The sequence below is a fragment of the Carex rostrata genome, chromosome 22 (genome assembly GCF_964058835.1).
Source record: "Carex rostrata chromosome 22, lpCarRost1.2, whole genome shotgun sequence".
NCBI lineage: Eukaryota > Viridiplantae > Streptophyta > Magnoliopsida > Poales > Cyperaceae > Carex > Carex rostrata.
The window spans coordinates 6420320-6431946 of record NC_135939.1 but is presented as its reverse complement, the minus strand read 5'-3'; the positions used below and the strand labels follow the sequence as shown (position 1 = coordinate 6431946).

Sequence of the window (11627 nt, the reverse complement as noted above, 5' to 3'; positions counted from 1 at the left end):
AAATTGACAATTTAATATAAATTTATGCAAACAACCAAGTTAGATCCAATATTAGAATCAACCTAGAAGCAAATTCGTAGTTTTCATAGTACGTATGTCGTACTTAATTAACAAAAAAAAATCGTTAAAAAATGCTAATCCAAGAGAAATAAGGAAACAGTTTACTTACAATAAATCTGAAGATATTTAGCGCTATTCATTTCTTTAATACAACAACACAGATAATTAATAGTTCACCTTGAGCACTTCTCTCTCATTCCTTCAATAAATTGACAAACTTCTTAAAATTCTCGTATGAAGTACCACCTTCACTTAAGTTCTTCCAAGCCAACTCTTTCAGTTCCTGAACTCTTCTTGCAATCTCCTCACTTGCAACCAACTCCTCCACCTTATCTCGCACTCTCTCTCTAGACACAATCCCGCTCTCGTCGGCCTCCATCTTCAGTCCATTTTTCCAAACATTGCAAATGTAGCTTTGGTTATAGAATTGATCGGTGAAGTACGGCCAGCAAAGAAATGGCAAACCATTTCTAACCCCTTCTAAAGTAGAGTTCCAGCCGCAGTGCGACATGAAACAAGCAACTGATTCATGAGCCAGCACCTGCTGCTGTGGGGCCCAGCTAATGATCATCCCTTTCTCTTTGTTCATCTCCACAAATTGATCAACCCATTCTTTGCTAAGGCCGGTCGTGAAGTCGGGCCGTACCACCCACAGAAAAGGCCGACCCGTTAGTTCCAGCCCATGTGCCAGTTCCTTGAACTGAACTTCACTGAATATAGTAAAACTGCCAAATGCAACATAGACAACTGATTTTGGAGGTTGTTTGTCAAGCCATTTCATGCAAGTGGTGTCTTCGGGCCAGAAGAGACCTAACGATTTGCTGAATTTCAAATCGGGAAGTAACGGTCCGATCGGGAGGATCTTGGGAAATAGTGTGTATGCTCCTGATTCAATCTCGTAAAATGAATTGCTTACTATAATTTCTGCGAGCTCTATGTTCTTGTTGTTGTCAGTAACAAGCTTGAAAATGGTCGGTTGGCCTTTCGGGTCTCCGGCCTCATTCCAGGACAATTGGGAGCTGTGGATGGGGGGCATTTTGGGTGCAAGTTGCAACACCTCATCTCTAGCAGGCCAACCTTGAAAAATTCATTATGAAAATTGAGAAATTTCTCCGCAAACAATATAAAATTACAAAGGAATTAAAAGTCAAAATAACCTATCTACAAAGCATTAATGAATTAATTTACAAAGAAAGAGCAGCTTTTTGTTGCCATTTGTGATAGATACTTCTAAAGGACAATATACACTAATCATTAGTTACTTTTTTTTTTTTTTTTTTAGTAAAGGTTGGAGCTCAAGCCACCCAACTATTTAATACTCTTGTTATCATAACAAATAATTTCTTCTATCCGGATTTCGAACTCATGATCTCTTACATAGAGACCATGTGTCTTTGTCACTAGACTAAAGACTAATTCTCAAATAATTAATTACTGTTGAAAATAATAATCTGGGTACATAATAAAGATGTACTTTCTAGAAACAAATTTGCTGTTATTTCTTAGGAATAACAGAACCTGCGATTCCAATCCCATCCGTTCACATTTTTCAAGAGCGAATCTCAATCAAAAAGCTTTTTCATGCGCAAATCTCAATCAATATCAACGGATGGGATTGGAATCACATGTTCCTGTTATTCCTCAAGAACAACAGCAGATTTATTTCCGTACTTTCTACCACATATACTAAAATTTGTAACCTAGGTAAAATGCTTTGCTGAAGCCAAAAAAAAAAAATGTTACTCATTCCTACCAGTGATTTGTAACACATGTAATTAAGGTTACTTAGCTTTAAATGCTTACTAACGATTTCATTGTTAAAAAACGTATTTACAACGAGTTAAATAACGCTTTTTTACAGATCTAAACTCATTTATTCTCATAAAATCATCTAATCCTATACTTATCTACGCTCTAAATCATAAGTTGTTATTCAGATGTAAATTTCCTACAGAATTCAATATTTCTGTAATCTAAATTATCACTTCTTTCTAGAAACACATATTATGTTTTCTTTTCAAATATAATCTACATATCTACCAACCCAAATAACAAACTAAGTAATTGAAACAAAAACATAACTTATTACCTTTTTCATCAAGAACTCCATTATCAATCAATTTCGGGATCAACAGCATTATTGTCAAGCAAGCGGCCGATGCAGGCCAGAAGCAAGCGATTTGAATACCCATTTTTTTCGCCACAGCAAACGACCACCCCATGTTCTCATCTGCTATCAACCACTTAATCTTCTCCTCCCCTTTCGCATTATTTTCTCTGATAAACTCTTCCAGGTAACCTGGCATGAACTTAGTAAATCCGTCGGTCAAAAGTCCGAGGTCGTTTCGATCTTCACCGGGACGCAATCCGTCAGGAATTGAGACCAAATTAATTCCTTTCAGGTTGCTTTCTTTGTTTGACAAGGCTTGAAGAACTCTTGCATGGTTAAATTCTGTGTTTACGAATGTGACCTTGATTCCATGCTCAACCAAAGAATGAGAAAGCTCCATCATGGGTATTACATGGCCTTGGCATGGAAAAGGCAACATCAGAACATGAGCAGACGCCATTGATCAACAATTAATGTACACAGTTTAGTTTGTGCGCTTTCTCTATCAATTTACACAGAATCAGGTTTAGAGAGAGAGAGAAAGAAAAGGTGAGAGTCTTTGAAATTAATGTGTGGACATTCTACACTCACAGTTCTACTGTTTTTAACGATTATTATTATTTTTTTTTTGGCGAAGGAGAAAGGAACGTCCGGAAGTCTCCTTTCTTTACGGAAGATATTATATTGTTTATCCTTCCTTTGTGACTTCTTTTATTGAAATAATAGATTGGATAAGATCTGGATTTCTCGGTGTACTGCAATAAAATACACCAACAACAATTTGACTGGCTGAATCCTGAATATATGGCCAATATAGCTTAGCCAAATCTTCTGTTAAGTCTATTTCTAAATAATTACGCAATAATTTTATTTGATTCGATTTTTTTTTTCTTGAAACTAAAGTGTCGCAGCTTATGATTGAATATATATTGATTAATAATAATTATTAGATCCACGTATTTCAGGGGTTTTCATCTATATCAATATCAGTCGACACTGCACCAATATTGTATTTAACTATGTCGGTCTGATCAACCAGAATCGATTTTTTTTTTAAATTAGTACATGCATATATGCAACATATATGGCTGTACAAGTTTGACAAAGAAATGAAGATCCTAATCGCTGCTTGATCACAATTCACAAGCTGATCATATCCTAGCTAGTTAAGGTGTGCCATAATCTAGGTGAAGAGCTCATTAATTTGCTCAAGGGAATTGAATCCAGCTGTAAAATAGTCTTGTAAATTGTAAGTTTCTGAGCAGCAAAATCCTAAAAGATGCAATTAAAGTACACTGAGGAACTGAAAGTTCGAAAGTAAGAACAAAGATGTAAACATAATAACATGGGTAATGCTACGGTGCTATGGGTTGAATAGAGGACTACAGTTAACGGTCGATTCGAACCGTTTATCTTGTTTAATTGTGGATCCACATCTGATCCCTTAAATTGGAGATTTGGAGTCACTATCAGGACTTATTGCGTGTCACTTCTGCGGCTTCAATTTAAAATTCAAATGCTCGTTCCATTGGTTCGTTCCAACCGGTCTGGGAAAAAAAAAACAAGATTTGGAAACCGAAGTATAATTAATTATATAACAGGTTATTAATTAATCAACTGAACCAAACTAATTAAACCTAAAAACCTAACTGTTTTATCTAAAATTCACTGGTTCGGTCCAAAACCAAACATACCGAACCGAACCGAACCGAATGCACATTCCTCGTGACAATCAGGGGTGGACCCAAGTGAGTGTCAGGGCAGTTGATCTCCTTGAATTTTGAAATTTTGTAGAAGATATACCGATTCATAAAATTTGCCTTCCCCTGGAAATTATTTATGATTGTATGTACAATTTTAGTAAGTTAATATTTTCTTTTCTTCAGATTTGTCAATCAGAATATTAGTTAGAATTATCTAACGAATTTGAATCTGATTACTGACGAAAATTCTGAAGCCACACCCGATGAAAATGATACAGCTCTGTGTTATGTTGAGATAAAGTTATATTTTTTTTTGTCATATTATGCATTATTCTTCAGCGTGTTTGCAAGTTGCAACAAGAAAAGTCTGTATTTTATTTCGTTTTATTATGCCTAGCTCTTGTCATAGGGTCGACATCAGAAAGAAAGAGTGGAGGGGAAGAAACAAACTATAATGAAATGGAAGGAAGGATGTGAACTTAATTTTGCATTTCAATTTCAAAATAGAGGTGTACAAAAATACATTTTTTTCTCAACTAGTGTGACTTAATTCATAAAAACTAATGCCAATAATTGTTCATATTCACTGGACAAACTCAGAAAAATGTGTTTTTTTTTTTTTTTTAAACAAGTCACAACCTGACTTATTAAGTTTCAAAGGTCGAACTTTTTTTTTTTTCTAGTCCTACGCTGATCAAGTAGTCATAATAGGAATCAATATGCTGAAATCCTTGGAGATTGGACCCTGAAATTCAAAATTCAACTGTCTACAATTTTTTAAACACGAATCTTAAAAAGCATACAGTTTTTATGCACGAATCACAAAATATATAGACGGTTAAATTGATAATTTCAGGATTTCAGCAGATTTGTTTCCACCATAATATGGCCGCGTGGAGCTTGAGAGCCGCTTAATAAATTGGCCCTGCAATTTTGTAAATATATTTTTCTTAATTAATAAAATTGTTAGTGGAATAATTAAAGCCGTCTAATCTTGAAAAAAAAAAAAAAAAAATTCCTCAAGCAAGGTTGCTAGAAAAGTATTCCGAGCCATGTAATGTGGAACCATATATGCATATTTTTATATTCTATTGATTCTATACATTTTTATATGTTTTACATGTAGAAGTTTAGATTTATTTAGATATATACTCGCCACAAGTCTAAATTTATTTAGTATGTCTTCTTTTGGTCATGATTTCTTTTCATTTTTTTAATGTCATTTAAGGAACTTTTGGATTGATTGATTATTGATTGGTCACGTTTTCATTTCTTTTCATTTTTGTTTATATCAAATAAGAAATGTTATTTTTATTTAATGATCTCATTTAAGTAAACATGATTCTATTATTTATTTAGGTACACGAATGTATATAAATCTTAGGTAAAGAAGGAGGATAATAATCAAAGTCATAATATAACAACAAAAGGTGTTATAATATGACAACAACAAATAATACAACTTAGTTTTTTTTTCTTGTTTTCCCGTTTATCAACATAACAAAAAAAACGGTATGTACCAATAAGAAAGCTCATAAGTATGTCAGTAAAAAATGGACTTTACATTTGCATGAGAATGTGTTGGTCTATTTTTTTATTGTTGAATAATTATTCTTTTCACTCATCTATTTTTTTTATGAAAATATGACATTTTGATGATTTTTTTTCTCTCTTGTTTTCCCTATTAAGCAACATAAAAAAATGGGTATGCACCAGTAAAAAAAAGAAAGCTCATAGGTATGTCATTAAAGAATTGATTTTATATTTGTACGAGAATATGTTGGTTTATTATATTATTGTTGAATAATTATTCTTTTATTGGTCTATTTTTTTTATAAAAATATGTCATTGTGTGCGAAATATTTTTTTTTTATCTTATAATATGTTCTTGTTGCAACGCACAGACATGATACTTGCATAATGCAAAATAGGCTTTGAAATGGAATCAGATCTCCTGCCCTCAGGGGTGCAGGAAATTCCTGCCCCCAGAGTCACTCTGGAGTGGGCCCGGTTACTATTAAAGAGTTTGAGGTTAAAATGGTTTTGGGTTTAGAGTTAAATGGGACCCACTCTACAGTGACTCTGGGGACAGGAATTTCCTGCCCCCAGGGAGGCAGACGATTCGGTTCCCTTTGAAATAGCGCTACTCTCTCTCTTCTTTCTGTGTACGCTTGTAAACAGAAGTTAAACTAAGTTTTTTGTTTTTAAAGTGCATTCAAAACTTTTGTTTACGAAGTACATTTTCATAAGAACCAAAAAAAAAAAAAAAAAAGTACATTTTCATTGATTACTCAACTTGGGGCGGCTAGAAAAAAAATAATCTGGTCCTGACTTCGTAATGCGGTAACAGTTGGTGAGTAGTGAGTACCGGGATTCAATCTTAGGCTATCAATAAAATAAGGATATGTTTTGGGGCGGCTAGAAAAAAATAATCTGGTCCTGACTTCGTAATGCGGTAACAGTTGGTGAGTGCCGGGATTCAATCTTAGGCTATCAATAAAATAAGGATATGTTTGTTTGTTATGAGATTGTGCGAGAACCAATACTCATAGATATGCACATAAATAATTACGATAATATGTCAAAATAAACGTTCGGTTCGGTTCTACCATAAAATTAGTTGTGAGAAATCTAAATTTATTTTAAAAAATGTATATCTATTTATATTTACTCATCTATCAAAAACAAGAAAAGAAATGTAAACAAGTAATTAGACAATAATTTGCTGTAAACTTTCTCATCTATTTAAATAAAATTTTGTGATACTGACTTCTAAGGGTGTACTCCAGAACAGCTATGCAAGGAGGGAAGGGAAGGGGATGGAAGGTTACATCCTGATTTGAGGGTGAGAGATTTTGTTTTCTACATAGCATTCACCTGGAAGGGGATGGAAGGTTACATCCTGATTTGAGGGTGAGAGATTTTGTTTTCTACATAGCATTCACCTTCGCTCCGCTCCCCTCCCTTTGTCTTTACCGGATTGAGTTATGGAGCACTCCCTTGGGGGGAGGTCTGTATCCCCTAAAGTTATCCAATTTTGTAGTTTTGATCCGGACCATCCGATCAAACAATACTGCCCGTGGTGGAAAACACGGGCTGCTTTAATATTTGTGTTAGAGCAAATCGGACTGTTCAGAACAATACTCGAAAATTGGGTTACTTTAGGGAATCCGAATTAATCGCGTTCAATCTTTAATTTTACGTGAAAAAAAAAAAAGCACTTTTGGCTGCTCTGAATTGCTGCAGAATATACTGGTCTGGTTATTATAATAGACATTCTCTGCAAACAAAAGATATAGCATACTTATATAGCCATAAACAATTAGCAGAAAACTAAAAGACATGTAAACAAAACAACTAGAAAAAGTAAAATAAGCATGATTTGAATTGATATCACAATTTTGTAATGATGATGAAACACGTTGACCTAACATGCTCCTCATCAAACAATACTGCCCGTGGTGGAAAACACGGGTTGCTTTAATATTTGTGTTAGAGCAAATCGGACTGTTCAGATCAATACTCAAAAATTGGGTTACTTTAGGGAATCCGAATTAGTTGCTTTCAAATCTTTAATTTTACGTGAAAAAAAAACACTTTTGGCTGCTCTGAATTGCTGCAGAATATACTGGTCTGGTTATTATAATAGACATTCTCTGCAAACAAAAGATATAGCATACTTGTATAGCCATAAACAATTAGCAGAAAACTAAAAGACATGTAAACAAAACAACTAGAAAAAGTAAAATAAGCATGATTTGAATTGATATCACAATTTTGTAATGATGATAAAACACGTTGACCTAACATACTCGTCATCAAGGCTTATTAGCGATGGCCAATAAATCTCATAAAAGCACAGACAGAAGCTACAGAAATCATAAGTTGCATCATTTTAGCGATTGCTCTTCACCTGACGAGCCGGCCCAAAGTAAGTAGTTATCAGTCCCATCAGTCCAAACCTGCCAATTTTGTTATATCATGAGTGCAACTTTATTGAAGGCATATCCCTCCTAAAATTGCAGCATATATATCATGCGACTGTACCGGACCTACTGGCACAGGACCTGACTGAATTTGTACCAGTATCGGGAATTGTAATCCCACAAAACAGCAGAGGGACAATACTGGTTGGTGTATCAAAAACAAAGAAGAAGAAAAAGAAAAAGGGGGCTTACATGAATGCCATGGAGATCTGCTTAAATTCAGCTTCAAAGTTCCTCATGTTAGACAGAGACTGAGCACAGAAGATAATAGCCAGCCACGAGCACAGTTTATACTGTAACAAGCAATTAATGTCAAACCAATATATCATTCACACTACTTGGGTTACAAGTTGTCTAGTAATCTACATGAGATGATTTTGGATAAATAGGCTCTTTCTTAAGTTCAATAAGATAAGTAAAATAAATTGGATGAACTAAAAAACTGAGGCAAATTTCAGCTGGTTCATGCCAGATCGGAACTGTTTGGCTAAGAATGGACTAAGCAGCCCAAACTGTTCAATGGGGTCATGGTCTAAGTGTGAATGTGTGATTGGGATTCCAATCAGTCAAACAAAGTGTATACTGGTAGAATTGAAGAGATGCCAAATCCGATCCGACAGGTGAAGGATCTGTACTAGGTCGTAAATGATATTTTAGAGAGGGAGAGATGGGGAAGAAATTGCTTACGTGGAAGATGACGCCAAAGACGCCAAAGATCACCGCGAGGAATCCCGCGTAGTCGATGGGGAGATCTTGCGGCGATATGGTCGGAGAAACGTAAGGCTTGGCCGCCGATGGCATTCTCGGGTCATTCGCTGTGCTCGCCTCCTCCTTCATACTCTCTCTCTCTCTCTCTCTCCTCGTTCCTCTCTGTCTTGAGCCGCCGATAATACACAGTAAATCACAGATCCGGACTACGTCTATCTGTGCTGCCCTTGACTAGATTTCAGCCCGCTCGCTTCGGACCCTTCCTGCCGCAGTCGCTGAAAATAAACCAACCGGCGTATTTATACATGCCTCGCGTGATATCGTGACTAGATTTTTAACTGACGTGATGTGTTGTGTTAAAATTTTAAAAAATGATTATAGTACGTGAATGGTCACAAAAATATGTGAGTCATGGTACATAACTGATATGGAAATTGTGTTATTCCGTAACGGAGCTGGATTCGTCATGCCATTACTCCCACTCTAGCAATCGATAGCCAGTAAGGGTGTTCAAACAGTTCGGTTTATTCGGTTTTCAATTGAAATAAAAAAAATGATTTAAATGGTTCGGTTTTCCGGTTTCAATGAATTAGTTGGGTTGAATTTTTGAATCATTTCGGTTTAAATAGATCGGTTAGGTTTAGACTTTTCAAAACCGACTAAACCGAACTAACCGAATTATATTGGTTCGAGTATGGTTTATATTTTGTTTGATTCAATAATTGCTTCATTTCTTTCATTTTAGTTTATATATTTTAGAACATCTAGGTATTTTGTATGGAATTGAACAACTCGTGTATGAACATGTGTAATTTTCGTTAATAATAACAACAATAGATTTACTTTGGTTTGAACTGAACAAATCAAAATTTATTTCAATTTGTTCGATTCAGTTCTTAATAGATTTATAAGTTTAATCGGTTCGGTTCGATTTTATTTTAGAAAATCAGAAAAATGTTTAGTTTAGTTATTTTAGTTCGGTTTCAACCGAACTGACTGTGTGAACACCCCTAATAGCCAGGACATTTTAGCAGTATCCAGACAAAAGTGTTTCGTGATGGAACCTAAACTCTTTTCGATCTCGTTCCGTTCGTTCACTGACTTGTGAGAAATACTAAGGATCTGTTCGCTATCATATTTTTTGGGGTTGGAAGTTGTGATTTTGTAACTAAAACCTGTTCATTGTAATAATTATATTTCTAATAAAAGTTATAAAAAATATTAAAAATCAGTTTTTAATTTAATAACAAAAATAATGTCGAATGAAAAATTCAAATAGGAGTTTTTTAGATATAAAATAATTGGATAGCTTCATCTTCAACTTTTACTTAAAAAAAGATTATATAAAAAAGAGATAGGCTACGGTGAGTTGCGAAGTAAAATGCGTTTCTACTTCACGCAATATTTTTATTTTTAAAATTCAAAACGTCGATCCAAATCGCTCAACATGATCTCCATATTGAAATGTACTTGGAGACCAAATTTTACATTTTTTGGAATTTTTTTACTATCTATTAAGCCAATTTGAAAATCTGAAAATCCGCATGAACAGTAAAAATTTCTGGACCACCGGATCAGTGATTTTCAAAGTGGCTTAATAAATAGTAAAAAAATTCCAAAAAATGTAAAATTTGGTCTCCAAGCACATTTCAATATGGAGATCATGCTGAGCGGTTTGGATCGACGTTTTGAACTTTAAAATTATAAAATATGAGTGTAAAGTAAAATAATCATTTTACTTCGCAACTCACCGTAGCCCATCTCTAAAAAATTGTATTATATTATGTGATATACATAAATGTATTAGTGTTTCTACTTCATAGTTCGAATGAATAGAAATATGTAATCATTTAATTTGATATGGACAAATATTTAACTTCTTTTTTTAAAATATAATAATCTTTCAAAACAGTTATGTCATTATCACAATTTTGCAGTAAATTAATTATTGATTAAAAAAAACTAAGCTTTAAGTTTTTATTTGTATTTTTTTTTGTTATAAGCTCTTAGGCAATTGCATTAAAACATCAGAGCAAATTACAAGTTTGTTCCAGCGTAGATATATAAATACACAAAGATAACATCTTATACACTGAACTACTTGTAAAATCTCTCACTACTAAAAATTAAGGAGAGAGAAAAAAGTAAAATCAATAATTATGAAATGCTTAGTTCGCGCCAAATTAGCAAGTCAAAGGGCATATTCATTATCTTCTCTTAGTATGCAGCTGTAGCAGTCGAGCGAGTGTGACTTCACCTTGTCGACAGATCAAATAGTTATATTAGATACTAGGGGTGAAACGAATTTACAACACCTTCAGTTGAACCCGAAGAATTGAGGCAGATCGAAGAGCTGTGATCAGATCTGTTGGACGGAAGCACCTGCTCGGTTAGAGTGAGACAAGATGAAATGACAAGCGGTGGCCAGATTCGTTCGACGGAAGCACATGCTCGGATGGGGCAAGGCGAAGCTTCGAGCAGCAGTTAGATTCATCAGATATAATTATCCACTTAAATGAAGCAAAACAAAGTGGACCGGGTGAACGAGGATAGAAACAAAAGTAGCGAGATGAAGACTCGGAACAACCGGCTGACTCTCAAAACTTCTGATATTCTTTTCTGCTAGATTTAGAGAGTTGGAGAGGAGAGCGTAGGTTTCTAGAAAAGGTGTGGACTCCCCAAAGGTTATGTTGTTTTGCCGTTTTTATTTGTATTAAACTGGTACTTATTAGCTTAGATGTTAGTGTGAAGAGAGTTTGCATTACTTCAAGAGTTTGAAAATTTTTATCACAATTTTGCCTTATCAGATGGTAATACGGTACGAATAAGGAGGACCGTTAATTTTTACATAGTGATAAAATTTGTTACTGTCAATATATGCGCTCTTGTACTGGTTTTTGTGAAGAGAAAAAAATTAAATGATAAAATTGATTTGGATGAATAAAAGACGGATAGAAGAACCTCAACTTGTAAAAGTGGTAGTCAGACAAATACAAGTGTGTCAAACAAAAATGATATTTGAAAAGCATGAAAGGATTAATAAAGAACACAATCATCTTT

General features: G+C 34.5%; 2 protein-coding genes across 2 annotated transcripts; both read right to left on the bottom strand.

The window, feature by feature from the left end:
* Positions 1-39: 39 nt before the first annotated feature.
* Positions 40-2739, bottom strand: LOC144573840 (UDP-glycosyltransferase 83A1-like). Its single transcript, XM_078323601.1, has 2 exons — positions 2150-2739; positions 40-1137 (listed from the first exon to the last, which is right to left on the bottom strand). Exons 1-2 carry the CDS (start codon positions 2628-2630, stop codon positions 254-256), a joined length of 1365 nt encoding a protein of 454 aa, XP_078179727.1. The 5' UTR covers positions 2631-2739; the 3' UTR covers positions 40-253.
* Positions 2740-7558: 4819 nt separating this feature from the next.
* Positions 7559-8801, bottom strand: LOC144574330 (asterix-like protein). Its single transcript, XM_078324275.1, has 3 exons — positions 8547-8801; positions 8052-8152; positions 7559-7835 (listed from the first exon to the last, which is right to left on the bottom strand). Exons 1-3 carry the CDS (start codon positions 8694-8696, stop codon positions 7769-7771), a joined length of 318 nt encoding a protein of 105 aa, XP_078180401.1. The 5' UTR covers positions 8697-8801; the 3' UTR covers positions 7559-7768.
* Between the last annotated feature and the right edge of the window lie 2826 nt (positions 8802-11627).

Excerpts from the sequence above, each read along its gene's own strand:
- LOC144574330 (XM_078324275.1), bottom strand. The coding sequence starts at position 8,696 with ATGAAGGAGGAGGCGAGCACAGCGAATGACCCGAGAATGCCATCGGCG. Across the intron at positions 8,153-8,546 it reads TCTTTGGCGTCATCTTCCAC|TATAAACTGTGCTCGTGGCT; the intron begins GTAAGCAATTTC and ends TGCTTGTTACAG. Across the intron at positions 7,836-8,051 it reads CAGATCTCCATGGCATTCAT|GTTTGGACTGATGGGACTGA; the intron begins GTAAGCCCCCTT and ends CAAAATTGGCAG.
- LOC144573840 (XM_078323601.1), bottom strand. The coding sequence starts at position 2,630 with ATGGCGTCTGCTCATGTTCTGATGTTGCCTTTTCCATGCCAAGGCCAT. Across the intron at positions 1,138-2,149 it reads TGGAGTTCTTGATGAAAAAG|GTTGGCCTGCTAGAGATGAG; the intron begins GTAATAAGTTAT and ends GAATTTTTCAAG.